Here is a 17548-nt window from a genome sequence, read left to right as displayed (position 1 = left end):
TTGAAGAAGATTCCCCTTTTTTAGCAGTTAAGCAGTTGTTGTTCTACCTCCTGCTGCTGCTTCTGAGCAAACCCCTCATCTTGCTCTCTGCCCTGCTGCTTAGACAGGGAAACCATACCAGCTAGCAATTCACCTGCTCTGCTGACAACTCAGGGATTCTTCTAGAGGGTTGTCTGCAGCAAATGTTTGCTCTGGACAACAGGAATGGGATTCTGAAGCCTCACATGCTTTACTTCTACAATCAAACACAAGCAGTGCTGGCAGAACAACACATAACCTCACTCTTCCTTTCCATAACCTCTTCCAGGCTGCTGTGCTGCCAGGCATCACCAGGAAGATGCTCTGCAGTAGACCTGTCTCCATCTGGACAGCTGAGGGTGCAACGACCCTGGAAGACACCCACGCTGAACACCTCTAACCTCAACAGGAGGTTTGTTTGGATTGAAACCACATCTGTTCTGAAGGCAGAGACCATGGAGCTTTTCTCACACAAAGCTACCCTGGATTTTAAACCTTGATCTACTTTGCTTTGCCTTCTTCCCAAAGAGAGTTCCAACACCCTGTGTGTCTCACAGCCAGCACATCTCCTTGAAAAGTCATTTACTCTCAGAGTATCAGGAAAAAAATAGCTTGTAATTAGGCAGAGTTACGAATCTTTTGTCACTTGGGACCTGAAACCTATTCCTATTCATGTCAACAGGAGCGTTTGTCACTATGGTCAGGAATGGACACAACACCAGTGCCTCCTCATTTTTTGGATAAGAATATAAGACCTCTGGGGGCTAGCAACTGGCTGCTCTGCCTCCTGTGCCCAGCAGGGTTTACCCGGGATGCTGACCACTTCTGCTAGCCCATCACCAACTGTTCTGCTTTGCTGCACCTTGCCCAAAGAACACCATCCCACTGGCATGGGCACAAGCTGCCGCAGTCTATGGATCTGCTAAAAGCTTCAAAATTTCCCCAAAAGACATGTAGATCTATGAAGGCAGCATCCAGGTCACTTAAAAAGAGAGGCCAGGCACTCATTCCTCACCTGGATTTACAGATAGGACTCAAATTTTGAGGCCAATTGCTCCCATGCTCCTTGAACAAACTCCGAGTGGTCAGTGTGAAGCCTCATCACAGTTTCATCAGGGAATGGTCAAGGCACAGAGAGGATGGGTGATTTCCTTCGCAGACACCACATCCCTGCCTGCAAGGGTACGAAACCAGGATTGCTCTGTTCTGACTGGGGTCAGGATTAAAGGATGGCAGTAACTGGATTGCTTACTGCAGTCACAAACCACCATAATAAGGTTAAGAGATTTCCTTTCCCTCCTCTTGGCTAGGTTCTGAGTAGGCAGAAGTCATAAGGCAGGGGGGTGGCTGTTCAACATTTCCTCCTCCCATTGCTGAAGAGGGGTGTTCAGGGTTGTTCATTCTGCCACCTACTCAGGGCTGACACTTCTCACCTCACTGGGTTAAAGGCACACTCACCTACCAAACCCTGAGGGTGGCTGACTTACCCCCACTAATGCACCAACGCGCATCAGCCTGCAAACAGGGAGTTGGAAAGAGAGAGAGCTCTCCATCACAGGGGACAGAACAGGACCTCCAATCTCCCTCTAATCGCTGATTCCTATGAAACATGGTTCTCTGAGGCAGTTGCTCTTGACAAGCAAGGATGAAATTAGGCAAATAGATCAGAATCTGGGAGAGCTGGACAGACATTGTGACACTGTAGATTTTCTTAGTAGTTTCCTGTGTGAGGCTGTGACACAAGATTTGTTATTCACAATACCCAAACACTTGGGGAGGGGGGAAGAATACCCAGAACATTTAACTGAGGACAAACCACAGCAAACAACTGCCCACCATGTGCACAGGAGAGCTGAAGTAATACAGCCACAGCCCCCAGGCGCTGCCGCTGCCAGACTGCACTGCTTGTACAGAAGGAAGCAATTTAGAGCTAAGATCTGGTTCCAGGCAAAGAGGCAAGATTTAATCCATCTCTGCCACTTGGCAACTGCTGGATGAATCACTTCACCTCTGCTTCCCCCTAACTCATGTTTAGCCAAAGCAGAGAGCAGAACCCCCAAAGAAGAGGCAGCATTTCATTACAGCGCATCATGCAGCATCCACCACAACAGGGCACGAGACTTCCTTCGCCTGCTGGCGCCTCCTGTCACACAAGCTGATTTCCAGATAATAAGCACATTGTCAAGAAGCATCTCCTGAGGAAGCATTAGGATCTGCCCAGACAGCCTGGCCCAGCATGCTGCTCCATCACACAGCCATTATACTGCAAGCTGTGCACGCATTAATTGTTCCTAGCAGGAGCAACATTTTTCCTCAGCACAAAGAGCCCTTAAAACCTCAGCAGAAAGTCTGACAAATCCCAATTCATTCCCACATACTGCTCCCCAAACCTTCCTCCAGCCCCACCAGATCCCTCCGAGCCTGCTCAGGGGATTCCCAGCCAGCAGCATCCACATCAGACAGCAAGAAGAATGCTGCTGCTCAGCTGGCGTTCAGATGGTTTCTCTCCAGTTGCCCCTTTCTGAGCAGCCTCAGGCTTCCCAGCCCAGCTCTGCAGTCTGCGGAAGGCAGGGAAGAGCCCCCAGCCGTTTCCTCTAGCTTCAGTTTTGCCCTTCCAGCTCAAAGAGTGTATGGTCAGTCTTGTAATAATCTGTTCTTCCCCAAGGAAGACAAATTTCTTCCTCTTTGAGTACTGGCACCACGTTGCAGGACATTGGCTTTGGGAGCAACCTTGCCACACCTCAAATCACTTCTGCATTACAATACACCTCCACAGTCACTGCAGCACACAAAGAAATGGCATCACTGCAGCATGGAAACAAACAACTGGGAACAAAATGGAGAGAACTAGAACATGTTCTCCAGGACTAGGAAGTGATCATCCCCCTGAACTGGGCACTGGTGAGGCCACACCATGAATCCTGTGTTCAGTTCTGGGCCCCTCACTACAAGAGAGACATTGAGGTGCTGGAGCGGGGCCAGAGAAGGGCAACGGAGCCGGTGCAGAGCCTGGAGCGCAAGTGTGATGGGGAATGGCTGAGGGACCTGGGGGGGGGGTCAGTCTGGAGAAGAGAAGGCTCAGGGGGGACCTTACTGATCTCTACAACTGCCTGAAAGGAGGATGGAGCCAGGAGGGGGCTGGGCTCTGCTCCCAAAGAACAAGAGATAGGACAAGAAGGAATGGCCTCAAGCTGCACCAGGGGAGGTTTAGGCTGGATATTGGGAACAATTCCTTCCCCAAAGGGCAGTCAGGCATTGGAACAGGCTACCCAGGGCAGTGATGGAATCACCGTCCCTGGAAGTGTTCACAAACCGTGTAGACGAGGCCTTCAGTGCCGTGGGTTAGTGGTGGCCTTGGCAGTGGTGGGGAGTGGTTGGACTGGATGAGCTTGAGGGTCTTTTCCAACCCAGCTAGTTCTGTGATTCTGAGAGTCAGAGCTGAGGCTTCAGACAGGGAAAGGGTAATTTGAACTAGAAGAAGAAGAGAAGGAGAAAAATGACTGCTACAGCTGAACCCAGGACAGCAAGTAACTTCAGATCCTGGATCTGAATCTAAGCCTGACTTCAGTGTCCAAAGCACAAGGTCATCTTTCTGCTCTATTATCAAACAAGTTACTTGTTTAACAAAAACCTTGTGACCAAATTCACTGCTGCTGCGTAACAGCCTCCCTGGAAACATTAAGAATGAGCTCACTTAACAATCCACAGGTCAATGCTGCTGCTGTTGGCAACAGAAAGGGCACATTACTTGGGAAACACCACATCTTTAACTGGCCATTGCTTTCCTTAAGGTCACTGTGTTTGAACTTCCCAGCTGTTCACTTGGGGTCTGCCCAAAAGCAACCTCAGGGCAGACAGAAAACAAGTGGAAGTCTGCAGCGGCACATCGATCTTCTCTCATTTTAGCCATGCTGAAATTAGGCATCAGATGGCTAATGTCACAGACCTTTCTTCACAAACATAACACATCCTGAGCTTTACTGTCTACATACACAGCAGAACTGCTGCACCAGCTGTCCCCAAACCCAAGGCATGCCACACTCACTGCCAGCTTAGTGCAGAGCAGCACTCAATGGTGGGGTAAGGTGAGAACGCACCACACCTCCACGGAGCCACTGCACCAGCAATCTGCCACCATGCCTGGTGCTAAACAGCTCCTTCACTGTATCTCCAGGCTAAAATAAACTATGTTAATGAATTAACCACCACAAAGCAGCAAGTGATTACAAAAACACCACTTGCAGCTTTGTCTACAGGAGGAAAAGAACAAGTGCTTAATACACAGTGAGAAGTACCTTTCAACCAAGTCTGAGAGTGCTAATGGGGATGCAGGACAGGCTACATCCTAACACTCATCACCCCAAAGAGCTCGGCTGGCATACACCTCCAAGTCCACTGGAGATATGCCAGCACAGCCACACTGGGAAAAGCAGTGAAATGAGGTCAAGGTCAGCTCATTCATCCACACCAACTTCCTTCAGCTCTCTGCTGCAGGCGTTTGTTCAAGTGCCAACAGACACTAGCCTGGCAAACCTTGCTGTAGTGGCTAAAAACACAGTGAGGGCATCCTTCATCATCCAGACTATCCTGGTAGAGATCTCCATGCATGCTGACAAAAAGGAACCATGTGCCACACGGCAGCAGAGTCTAACAACTTTCCTACTTATGATGAATGCAGAGTTAAGGTTTCATTACAGCTTGCTGCTTCTGAAGTAGCAAACCCACAAAACATCCCATCTGTTTCCTCTGCTGTCATCTGGAGCAGGCAAGCACCTGAGATGTAAATACCTGCAGGCTCAGGAGCATGGTACCACCTGAAAATGCACCTGGGAAGAGAGCACAGGGGTTGTACTGAAGTGATAACAACAGCAGGGGAAGGGACAGCGTCAAACCAGCATGGGCATCCTGTATTGCAGCTTCTTCATAACTGAAAGGGAAAGAATTTACATTAAAAAAAAAGTTTAATTCTGAAGGGCTGCACAGTTGAGATTCTTCACTCAAAAGAAAGATTCTCACTAAAATGGGTAAATGTGTGTGTAGGCTTTTCACCCACGTGCAACACAAGCTGTTCATAAGCAGAGCCTGCACAATGCATTTCTCTGCTCAGCTCCCTGTGAGCGGAGCAGGTCCCTGCAATAAGGGTGACTTGTCCACACTTCACAAATCAGCATTGTGACAGATAAACTTGTCCCCAGAGTAATGGGAATGTTGTCCTTTTGTCTGACTGGAGATTAAGGGGCATAATAGGCAAAGAAAAAGCTTGAAGTCAAGGGACTTGACAACAGTCAGGGAAAAAAGGAGTAAATTATTCATACATACAGTATGCTGTGAAACCCAAATGGACATCCTACTTCTGACAAAGGAGCAGGAAGAAAGGAAGGGAGAGATGGTGCAAGCAGCCTCAAGCATAAGGTATGAGAGGACTGAAACAAATATCTGCTTCTGTGACTGCATTTCAGGGATGCGCATGTAAGAATTCAGGAAGTCTAACAAAAGAAAAAGCTGATATTCATTAACAGTGAGATAATGTGGAAGAGATTAAAAAATAACCCAAACACATGAAGAACATTGTCCAGATGAAAAATACAAGCCACTGCAGAACCAGATGTGTCTACTGCAATTTCACAGGGAATCTTCTCTTAATTCTGATGAAAAAAAGCAAACTACTTTGAAAAGAGAAAAATTCAGATTCAGAACTAAAGATTACTCACTCACAGGCATGCAAGGCAGGACAGCAGCAAGAAGGGAAACGGGAGAACAGTGACAAAATTACCAGCAGGTGTGTGCAAGGCTTGTGAGGGAAATGAGCATTGAGAAGAAAGGGGAAAGAAAGCAGATGTATTGACAGGACAGAAAATAAATGGAGTACCAGAAGATGGCTGAAGGAACGCAGGGAAAATGCAGAACAAATGCAAGGGACTTCTAAAAATACATAAATAATGTAACTCTAAAAAAGAAATCCAAACCCAACCTCATCTAAACAATATGGATTCAGAGACACTACTTGAACTGTTACTGAAAATCAGACGGCAGAAGAATCAATGAGAGCCTTTGGATGAACACAATCTTCTCCTGGAAGAGAAAAGGTATTAAAGAACAGGAACCGAGTAGCAGAACCCTTTGCAAGGGAATTACTCTTACTCCAACCCTGCTCCCATTGTAACAGCACAACAGCTAATTGCTGCTGCTTTATGTTTTGGAAAATGGAACCAAAGACCTGAGTTCTGCCACCATCCCAAATGGCCTAAACTGATGTGAATTTAGTTGTCATACGTACAGAAAAAAGTTGAAAACACACAGCTGGGCATGGAACCTGGAACTTATTTGTCCAGGAGATGGTTCCATGCTACTTAAGATAGGCTTGCACTCAGGAATAAGAAGCATGATGAGAAGGATTTACAGTGGAAATGTAAAAATCGGTACACGTAGGACAATAATAAGAAACTAGAAAAACTGGAATAGCAGCCAAAAGGCAACTGCAGTTTTATTTACCAAACAGAATCCCTCGCTGGGTTAGACCCCATGAGTCAGAAAGAGCACGAGAGACGGCAGTGGTCACTGAATGCTAAAAGAGATGGCATCGCAAAGGGCCTGCAGCAACAGCCAGTGTCATTTGGGGCTGCGCACACAGAGGCTGAATCACAACTGCAGGGCATGGAGTAGTCTCTGTAAACAGAGTTGCAATGTGTTCAGGTACCTGAAATACTGCATCTCTCCTTCAGGCCCACTGCAATGAGTGTACTGAAGTATTCACACAAAGTCTCGTTGGCCTAAGAGACTTCTAACTACAAAGCTGTATCGCTTAAGCTGTCTATATCCCCGGAAGCAGCGACATGTTCCTGCTGCCACATCCCACACAGAGGAGTAAGACACTCTCACTTCTTGTTTCCCAAAACAGTATCCACCGGCTTTGATGCAGTTAAAAAAAAAACCCAAACAAACAAAACAAAACCCAACCCACAACAAGCCAGCCAGAAACACTGCTTCTGGCCCAGCAGCTGGAATGCTGACAGCTTGGACCAGATAAAAACACAAGCTGTTTGGAAAACAGCCTTGCCCAGATGCTCACCTGGCAAGGCTATAAAATGCAGTGAGCTTCTCACCTCCGGCTCTTTCATGGAAGTAACTTCTAAAGAATCATTCTCTGTTGCAAACAGATACCAAAAAGCACAGATTGATTGAGGCACTGCATCTGGTAGGAACCCTGGGAGATAGTGGTGCTCAGCAATCCAGTCTTTTGAGAGGATAAAGGTCAGGGTACCTCCATCCCAGAGGATGCATACTACATATATACGCATACTACATAGCTGTCAGTAACCATGTAACATAACCGTTACTGTTAGTCACAAGTAACTAGATATGCCGGAGGAAGCGAAATGACTGCTCATAGCATGCCAGCACGGTAAGAACAATGCAACACTTGTGATAAGCCATCAGAGAACTGAGCTAACACAGCCGAGCTAGTGAAGGAGGCACTGGAGAGCAGGGCTGGGAGGCAGTGTGGCAGGCACTTCAGACACAATCAACCCTGCGGGAAAGTCACCATGAATATTCCAAAAGGAGCACCCCTCATCAATCATACTGGCAGGGGACACTTGTCTCGAGTTCCACTAATGAGCAGAAGAAGAAATAACGAGACACCAACTCAATTATCATATGTCAGAGGAGAAATCCCCCATGTCTCCTCTGTGACAGACAAGCCACAGTGACAGGTAATGGACAACACATCGGATGTATTCCGGTGCAGGCTTGTAGCCAAGCCCATGATGGCTGTTCAGAACATTTTGTTTTCTATATAGGACTAAAAGGAAATCATAATTCAAACATGGCAAACATCATCAGTTCTAAGAGACCGCTTCCTTACAAGAAACCGTGGCCTCTCCCAAGCACTCCAGGTCTGGAGCTACTCCAGTTTGTCACGGCATCATGGTAGCTTTTGAGGGAGCAATCTGGAATCATTTAACATTCCTAGAGGTGCAACTCTGTAGCTTCCCCAAACAGAGCATGTTTTGCTGAGGCTGGAAGTTTACCGTGAAAATGCCTGATTTACCCAGGAAACCACTCAAGAACATCTCGGGCAGATAAATACGTGTTACTCCAGCTGGAATAAGGGTTTTTTAAAGGAACACTCCGTTCAGAGGCTTTTCATCATCACATCATCTTCGGGATTATAGAAAAGACAGGAAATACTCCTCACAGAGAGGAAAGGGAGCCCTGAGCCCATAGCTGACAGAACAACCCATTCCGCAGGGCTGCAAGGTGCTGCCCACCCAGTTGACAGCAGCTCTGCTGGAGGAGAGCACATTCCTCCATGCTGCACAACATGTTCTGCTCACTGCAAGGCAAACGAAAGCATGGAACCAGCTGCACAAATTAAGTTTATTCTGCTCTCCAGAAGGTGTCAGGTAATAGGTACTGCCTGCCCAAATAGAACAACAGGGTTACAGAGATGATAACATTGACCCCATAGCACTTTGAAGGATCACTGTAGCTGGCACTTAAGTGATATTTCCAGTTGTACTTGCAATAACTGCTCTCCTTCCAGGAAGGCATTCATTAGATTGTAACTTTCCAAAACATGCATTTGGAAGTTTTAATACTAGGGAATTCAGAGCACCTTCTGAAACATAATGTTCTGAAGGTGCTCGGCCGCAGTCTCACAAAGTGAGCCCAAACCTCATGCACTTCCCTAAGTCAATGCTTTTCTAACTCCCACGAGCAGGACACTGTCCCCGAGCACACTGTGGGTGGCAGCAGGACTGGAATGGGTTTTAGCTCTTGCATCGTACCAAGATAGGAGGTACTCTGGGTGAAATGCAGTGTATTTGGATCCAGCAGTGCCATTCACAGCATAATCTTTATGGGTAGAATCTGCCTTTGCAATCGGAATCAACAGTATTGATGCATTTGCCAAAATACAACTCGTATCTCTCACCCCAACTAGAAATGGGATTACTTATCACTGAAACAACATCCACGTAACACCGAACACAACAGTTGTGTCACGGAAAAAGAGTAAGAGTGAACACAATCACACAATCTTATCTTGTTTCCTAATTGAGCTTGCATTTATGTGCTCTTAGCTATTAAAGGAAAAAAGGAAGAGCAGCCCTATTAATTGAGGTTGAAAAATACCATCGCATGCACAGAGCAAGCCCCTGAGCATGTTTGCACAAAGTCCTTTCACACATTTTTTCCAGACGTGCTGCCTGATCAGCATACAAACCACTGAGAACACACTAAGACGTTATGATGCAGACAGACATTTTACTTTGGCAAAGCTCTAGTGCGTTCCTTGCAGTCTCTGTACAGTGAAAACCTGCTACAACCCTGCAGGGTATGTGTTTGCATGGTAGCACAATGAAGACGCTTTCTCCCGCCTCAGAATAGCGCTGTGAAGATTTTCCCTGAGATAACCAGAGTGGAAGTTAAGGCTGATGGATTGACTGCCTTAGCAAAAGCATGTTTCACACCCAGGACTGCTTTCCTTCCAAGGCATTGTGATGGGAAGCCAATAATCTGTATCCCAGTGGGTAGCCTAAATGAAGATGCAGAGCATTTTGCTTGGCTTTCAGGTGTTTACTGCCTTCTGCCTCCCTGCATAATAACTCACTGCCCAGAAAATCCAGCTCTGCCTCCCATGAGAGCCACCAGAGCCAAAGGCAGCTGTGGCTGGGTTATGCTTAACTCAGCTCATAGCAAGGGCACCAAGAGTTCACAGATCAATCTCAGCTGGGCCCTGAAAAGAGAAAGCCTGCAGCAGGAGGGGTGATCCCTTCACCGAGAGCAAGGCAACTTCCAAAACTAAATGTGGACTTGGTTCAATGGCGCATTCCTGAGTCAGCAGCAAAGACTTCTATTGTGGACATCAGCTCACCTCAGAAAGCCAAGATCCTCCTACAAAGCACCAGAAGTCCTACAGCCATACTACTGAACCATTCAGTACATCAGGGCTTACACTTCATGGTGTCTGTATTTAGTGCCTCTCTGAAATCCTGATGGCCTGCATACAACCTCTCAATTGTCCTGCACTAAAAGACAAACACAGAGAACCCCCAGAAGCTGACCTAGGCCAGCCAAGCTCCTGCAACAGCCAGAGCTGCATCTCAGAAAATGAAGCACTGAGAAGGAGCATAGGAAGAGCAAAGACTTGTGATAGAGCCTAGAAAAAGCAAGCATGTTCCATAGCACTGAAATCAGTGCAAAGTTCTCCTTCCCCTGGATATGCATAGGGCTGGAAGAATTGACACTACACAGATGAAAGAGACAGAGATGCCCGAGGGGACAGATTATTGTCCCTTACTCTGCCACCGCTACCACTGCCAAAGCACAGTCAGACCAGAGACCACCTGTGCTGGGCACTGGGACAGCACAGCAAAGTTCCTGCCTTGAAGAACAAAACATCAAGACGCAAACGTTACACAAGCAGCTCTGTAGATGAAGAACGTGGGCAAGCACTAAGCAAGCAGAGTGTGCAGCTACACCATTAACCCAGTTCAGATCTGGGGCTTGTGCTCCCTTCAGTTTCAGGGAACACAAATTCCTGCATGTGACCTGCTCACTTGGGAATGCTCAGGCTGGCTGGAAACAGGAAACACAGAAGCCCCAGTCCCACACTGGCCACTGCGTCCTGCCAGGACTTCTCAGACACCTGCTGACTCTGCAGGCATCAGCACAAGCTGTTGTAGCCTCCAAAGGAAGAACCAGGCTCCGTCAGCTTCTTCCCACCATGACAAACACTGCATGGGTGAAACTTCAGATTAATTTCACACATCTGACAAAAGCTGGCGGGTCAGATGGCTGCCCCCATGGCTACCAGCACACAGAACAGCCTGTCCATTAGAACAGGCTCATGGAAACCATACTTGGGAAAAGGCACAGGATTCATTGGACCAAAGAGCCGCCCTTCAAACACCTTTCAAACTGACACACTCACTGGCATCACACCCGTGTAACCCACTTCTAAGCTCAGTCTCACTATTGCCAGCCATTCTGGCTTTGCTTTGCCCAAAGCAGTTCCTCTTCTCTCTCGCTCTTGCAGCATCTCCGTTTATGCAGACTATGTACACACACAGGTTTCACCATCGCTACGTTCTGCGCTCTGAATCTGTTAAGTTCTATTCTTTCAGCAGGAAGTCAACCTGGTAATTCTGCCTGCTCTCCAAATTCCAACCTGGGAGTATCCTATCCGCAAATAAACAACACCTCAAGTCACTTTAAAGCTATGGAATGATCACTGCTTCCTGCTCCACACAACAGCCTCAGCGTGTGTCACCAAAAGGTGTACTGGCTTTTCACCGACACATTTCAGATTCCTTCAAACTTGCTGCCTGCTCAGCCCAGGACCTCCTTGGCACTGCAATCACACAGGCTTTTTCCTGCTAGCGGGGAGTATTTTGGGACATTTTCACTCTGACACACTCAATTGCTGAGTCTCTCCCTGCAGACGTACCAACCTTCTGAAGCCCTTTCACAAAGACCAGTGTTCTCCTGCCCTACAGGAACAATTGTTTGTTCCCATATTGCATTTTAAGCCTCTAGCATTCATGGAGCACTCGCGCACATCGCGTGCATACAACGTATCACAGCCCAGAGATACGTGGATCCAGAGTGACATCCTGAACCTGCCCCTTAACTCTCAGGAGAACATCTCCTGATCAACATCTGATAAGATGAGCGAAACAAAAGACTCACGGCTCATTAACACATCCAGCACCTCCTGGCTTCAAGACAGGTCTTTGCATTCTTCCCATAAGCACATCTAACCTGGACAGACCTTTAACCATACAGCCAGCAGTAACGTTTACCCCATTCTGCTTGTTTTTCAGCTCTGCCAGAGATACGACTGAGTTCAGCTGCCAGCACAGGGAAACCCTTTTGCTGTTACCTATGGTCTGGAGCACAGGTGACAACCCCACGGGCCCACGGATGCCCGGTGGCCGCTGCCTGGCTTCAGGGGACTGGCCCGTTCATATCAGGGCAAAGAGGCATCTTTAGAAGCCGCGACGATGTCTCCCACTCTGAAATCTCCCATCTCGGCAGAGGCCGCAACATGGAGTCAGCGTAGCAGCGGTCCGGGGCTGGCAACCGGGTGCCGCCGGTCCACAGCGCTACCGCTGCCCGCACTGGAAGCACGCCCCGCGGCACGGCGGGCAAACGGCGGCCGGGGCAGCCACTCGGGCGCATCCAGCCTCGGGCTGGGGCAAGGCGCAGCCGGCACCGAGGGGGCGCGGCCCGGCGGGGCAGGGATGCTGCAGGCGCCGTCGGTCCCGGAGGCCGACCGGGGACCGCCTCCTCCCCTACCCGTGCCATCCCCGGACCCGACCGGCCCTGGGCTCACCACGGCGCCCTCCCGCGGAGGGGGGCAGCCCCCGTGCGGCGCGGCTCACCTGGGCACGCAGCTCGGCGCCGAACGGTCGATCTCCCACGTCGCGAAGAGGTTCATGGGCACCGGGACCGGAGCGGGGCCGGCCATCGCTGCTGCCGCCGCCGCGGCCGTCGTCGCTACGGCCGCCGCCGCCCCGCCGGTCACCGCCGGGGGCCCCGCGGCGGGGCCCGAGCCCAACGCACCGGCCGCTGCCGCCGCCGCCGCCATCCCGCCGCCACTGGCGCTGCGGCCGGCCCGACCCCCCGCCTCAGCGCCAGCCTCCGCCTCGCGCGCGCCCGCTCGCTCGCGCGGCGGGGCGGACCCCAACGCCCAGCGGCCGCCAACCAGAGAGCGGCAGAGCCCAGGAGGGGGAGGCCTGAGACCAATCAGAGCGCGGCTAAGGCGAGGCCTGCGGCGGGAGACCACCCAATCGGAGAGGGGAAAACGCGACTTGGCCAACCGGCCAATCGGAACCGAGGAGGGGGTGGCCGAGGGCCCAGTAGCAAATGGCAGGAGGAAAAGGAGGCGGTGGCCGAGGAAGGGCCAGCCAATGGGAGCAGAGCAGCTGCCCCGTGGAGGAGGGGCAAGAGGGGGCGTGGTCGCGAGCCCTTTAAAGCGCGGCATCGCCGGCCCGCGCGAGCTCGGTGAGGGGTGCGGTCGGGCGCGCGCCCGCCCGCCTGTTGCCATGGCAGCGGGGAGCAGAGCGGCGGGAACAGCCGCGATACCGCCCCCTTGCGGACGGGATGTCGGCGGGGGCCGGTACCAGGGCGGCTGCATGGGTGCAGTGGTGTGAGGTTCAGCAAGGAAAAATGCCGGGCCCTGCCCTTGGGCCACACCAACCCCAGGCAGCGCTTCAGGCCTGGGAAGGAGTGACTGGAAAGGTGCTCGGTGGAAAAGGACCTGGGGGTGCTGATTGATGGAGCTGAACAGGAGGAACTTGTGCACAAGTGGCCAAGAAGGCCAACAGCATCCTGGCACCGGTGTGGCAGCAGGGCCAGGGCAGGGATTGTGCCCCCGTGCTGGGCACTGGTGAGGTCACACCTCGAATCCTGTGTTCAGTTCTGGGCCCCTCACTACAAGAGAGACATTGAGGTGCTGGAGCAGGGCCAGAGAAGGGAACGGAGCTGGTGCAGGGCCTGGAGCACAAGTGTGATGGGGAATGGCTGAGGGACCTGGGGGTGGTTAGTCTGGAGAAGAGAAGGCTCAGGGGGGACCTTATTGCTCTCTACAACTGCCTGAAAGGAGGATGGAGCCAGGAGGGGGCTGGGCTCTGCTCCCAAGGCACAAGGGATGGGACAAGAGGAAACGGCCTCAAGCTGCACCAGGGGAGGTTTAGGCTGGATATTGGGAACAATTTCTTTGTTGAAAGAGGACCTTCAAGATCACCCAGTCCAACCGTTCCCCAGCACTGCCAAGGCCACCACTAACCCATGGCACTGAGGGCCTCGTCTACACGGTTTGTGAACACTTCCAGGGACGGTGATTCCAGCACTGCCCTGGGCAGCCTGTTCCAATGCCTGACTGCCCTTTGGGGAAGGAATTGTTCCCAGTATCCAGTATAAGCTACCCCCTGGCCTAGGGGGCTGCGGGTGAGGCCGGGCCGAGGGGCTGTGCAGGCTGTTGGATGAAGGCGGTGCGTGTTGGGGGGTGCAGGATGTACCCCAGCGCAGAAGCCGACGGGGCCCGGGGCGGCCGAAAGAGGCTGGCAGGAGGGTCCGGAGCGGAGCGGGCGGTGCCGGCGCTCCGGTGAGGCGGAGGCCGCCGCAGTCCCCGCCCGTTCGCCCGCTCGCCGGGAGGGGCCGAGCGCCGCCGCAGCAGAGCCGCCGCCGGGGAGCGCCGGGCCCGGGGCCACGGGGAACCGCCCGAGGTAAGCGCGGCCCGCGCGGGGGCCGGAGGGGGGGCTGCGAGCCGCAGCGGGGCCGCTCCTCGGGCAGGGCCTGCCGCTCCTCCCCTCCCCGGGGGCCCAGCTGGGCCCGGCCGGAGCGGGTGGGCTGGGGGCCGCGGCTGCAGCCCGCGGCGGGCAGCACTTTGCTTGCGGCAGGGGCGGTGCGGCTCCGCACCGGGCTCCGATGGTCGGGTAGGGCCTGGGGAGGCCATGGGTGGAACGCAGGAGAAAGCGCGATGTGCGGCACACTCCAGATGTGCCACATCCGCTGTGCTAGCCTCGGATCTCCTCCCCGTTAGAGGCACCTGCATGTGGCAGGCTTGGGCTCCGCTGCCTGCCTTGGCGTGCCAGGATGCTGCTGGTGGGGATGCACGGCTGTGCAGGGACCCTGCTGCTTTGGCCAGCACGCAGGAGCTCAGGTCGCTGGTGTGCAGCCAGTGCTGTTGGTGTCCGCATCAGGAGCATCGGTTCGCAGGGGTGGCCATCAACCACGCAGTCACCATCCTGCTGCCTAGAGCTCGCTCCATTCACGTGCTGGGTGACAGGATGGTGCCCCAGGACCCCTGCATAGCCCTCGGCAGGCAGGCATCGTTCAGCGCGGTGTCAACACCATCGGAGGCAGCTGATGCCACTGGGGGCAGGCAGGGTGCTTTTGGGGACTGTGCTTTGCTCTGCCCCAGCCTGGGAAAGCGGAGCATCCTGGCTGAAACTGAGGGCCTGTTGCAGAGCTCCTTGGGTCTGGAGCTGCTTTTCCTTGCTTTCAGTTTGTCTGGGCATGGGTAAACAACTGTAAGCAGAGCTCTTGGGGAGCGTGAGGCTGAAGGAAAGCGAAGGTGTTGGACCAATTTCTTCCCTTTCATCCCACAGAACAGCCAGGCTAAAAATAACCCTTCGCCTCATGCTGTGTGGGAAAATAAAGGAGACTAGAGAGGGAGTGCTCCTGGATCAGAGCAGTTAAAGACCTGCTTGGTTTAAAAGCATAGATAAAATCTTGTGTGCCTGAGGGGGGAGAGGGAAAGAATATAACCAGTGCCACTGTCTGGGAAATCCCATGGGAAATAAGGCATGTTCCCTTTGCAGTGGCAGAGACTGAACAGCGTGGTGAGCTACTGAAGAGGCAGTGCCGCCTGCCCCACCATATCTTCATGTGCAGCCTGGGAGCTGCAGTTTAGCCAGCATGTGCCATCAGGATGGCTGGGCTGGGAGTCATGAGAGCATTTCGGCTGGGAGTCTGTGGCTTCGGAACAAGCCAGGCACATAGCATGAGAGAAGAGTCTGTGATGCTTCCCACCTTCTTTCAGCCATCTACAGCTGTTTGGGAGAGGGGCCCCCAGGAGTGGTGATGGGGAATGCCAACAACTCCCTGATGGCCCTGCCTGTTCCTCTGTGCAGGATGGTTCCCCCGCCACCTGTCAGCAAGCCCCACATCTGCCTCTCCACAGTGCTCATCATGACCAGCCTTGTCCTCATGGATGCCTACCTGGTGGAGCAGAGCCAGGGCTCCAGGAAGCTGAGCATCTGTGTCATGGTGGCAGTGGGTGATGTGTGCTTCCTGCTGGTGCTCCGCTACGTGGCCATCTGGGTTGGGGCAGAGGTGAAGACAGCTAAGAGAGGCTATGCCATGATCCTCTGGTTCCTGTATGTCTTCGTTCTGGAGATCAAGGTCTACTTTGTGTACCAGAACTATAAAGCTGACCGGAAAAGCCTGGATCTCATAGCCCGCAAAGCACTGACCTTGCTGCTCTCCATCTGCATCCCAGCCCTCTACTTGTTGTTGGTCGCCACAGAGCACATGGAGTACGTCAGGACATTCAAGAAGAAAGAAGATCTCCGCAACCGCCTCTTCTGGGTCATTGTGGACATGCTGGACGTGCTGGACATCCAGGCTAACCTGTGGGAGCCCCAGAAGAAGGGGCTGCCGCTCTGGGCGGAGGGCATCATGTTCTTCTACTGCTACATCTTGCTCCTGGTCCTCCCTTGTGTGTCCCTCTGCGAAATCAGCATGCAAGGGATTGGCATCATGCCTCACCGGATGATGCTGTACCCCATGCTGAGCATGCTCACCGTCAACATCACCACCATCTTCATCCGAGGCAGCAACATGCTTTTCTTCAGGGACGCCCGTGTCTCCAGCATCTTCATGGGCAAGAACCTGCTGGCCATCGCCCTGAAGGTCTGCACGTTCGTGCAGTACCAGCGGCACCAGCACCACGTGCCCCCAGGGCTGGAACAGGCCCCGCAGCACAGCTCCCAGGCCCAGCCCTCCCCGGGGCTGCACAAGGCACGGGACCAGCCTGCCTGCCCCGAAGAGCTGGCCCAGGACAACACGTGACAAGCCAGCAGGGACCACAGCCTGGACACTGCCGTACCTGCAGGCCTGAGGCAGGCCACTGAGCTTCCTGCCTGGACAGAGGGCAGTGGCCCCGCTCCCTCCCTCCCTGGGCAAAGCTGCTCTGGTCCTCAGGGGTCGCATGGCGAGAGGCCCCCACAGCAGCTCTCTACAGCTGCAGAGCAGCTCAGGACCTCAGCACCCACTGAACAAATGGGGTATCGGAATGGAGGAGGATGAGGCCCAGTTTGCCTGCCCCCTCCAACTGCTCCCCATGCCCTCTGGCCAAGCAGGGCTCAGACTGGGGGCTGCACAGAGGCACTGCTGTTGTGGTCCCTAGCTCAGTGCTTGGTGACAGCCTGCTCCCTGTGCTGGGGGAGCATGGCCTGGGCCTACCCCTGCCCATCACTCCTCTCAGCCAGCTACAGGCCTGGGGGGGGCCTGAGGGAGAACTGTTCTTTTTTTGTATCTCCCTCTTTGCAATAAAAGACTGAGCCCTGCAGCCTTGTCCTGTGTGTGTCCCTGCTGGCAGGCAGGTCCCCTGGCTTCTGAGGGTGCCTGTCCCTCAGGTGATGGCATGACCAGCTGCAGAGCACATCTGGGAAATGGGGCACCATTCAGGGACCTGGGGAGAGCCTCCCAGGCACCTGGGTCTGAAGCCATTCCTCTTGACCAGCAGCTGGGAGAAGAGAGGTCCTTGTGAGTCTGGTGGGCTTTCAAGGTGTCACTGGGGAGTAGGGGTAGAAGCTTTATCAGCTGCCATTATGCCTGTGCAATCATATGCAGTTACAGTAGTGATGCCAACCATGCCCAATGGCTGCTTTCCCCAGGAACCCCCAGAGCAAGTCCCCACACATTCCACCTGGGGGGACACCAGGGTAGGTTGGTAAGAGACACATGGCCAAGACACCATCAGAAATGAGTATAACAACCCAACTGACTCCTTATG

The 17548-nt window shown here is 52.8% G+C and overlaps 2 protein-coding genes across 3 annotated transcripts in view; one reads left to right on the top strand and one right to left on the bottom strand.

Moving 5' to 3' along the window:
* Nucleotides 1-12613, bottom strand: part of LOC133280642 (phosphofurin acidic cluster sorting protein 1-like) — a 42653-nt gene extending 30040 nt beyond the window's left edge. Inside the window, exon 1 of one of the 2 annotated variants that reach the window (XM_061475545.1) lies at nt 12408-12613. In XM_061475545.1, the coding sequence (XP_061331529.1) occupies nt 12408-12613 (206 nt within the window). The remainder of the gene's footprint in view (nt 1-12407) is intronic. The other variant, XM_061475546.1, reaches the window with a different exon arrangement.
* Nucleotides 12614-14108: 1495 nt separating this feature from the next.
* On the top strand, nt 14109-17165 carry LOC133280645 (transmembrane protein 121-like). The gene is made up of 2 exons (XM_061475557.1): nt 14109-14252; nt 15138-17165. The coding sequence occupies exon 2, from the start codon at nt 15613-15615 to the stop codon at nt 16600-16602; it is 990 nt and encodes a 329-aa protein (XP_061331541.1). The 5' UTR covers nt 14109-14252; nt 15138-15612; the 3' UTR covers nt 16603-17165.
* The last annotated feature ends 383 nt before the right edge of the window (nt 17166-17548 follow it).

The sequence above is a fragment of the Pezoporus flaviventris genome, unplaced genomic scaffold (genome assembly GCF_033815535.1).
Source record: "Pezoporus flaviventris isolate CSIRO_AGI_PZ_B2104156 unplaced genomic scaffold, CSIRO_AGI_Pfla_v1 ptg000083l, whole genome shotgun sequence".
Lineage (NCBI taxonomy): Eukaryota > Metazoa > Chordata > Aves > Psittaciformes > Psittacidae > Pezoporus > Pezoporus flaviventris.
This window is presented reverse-complemented; position numbering and strand designations above follow the sequence as displayed.

What these genes read in the sequence shown, in the direction of transcription:
- LOC133280645 (XM_061475557.1), top strand. Translation starts at nt 15,613, where the DNA reads ATGGGGAATGCCAACAACTCCCTGATGGCCCTGCCTGTTCCTCTGTGC.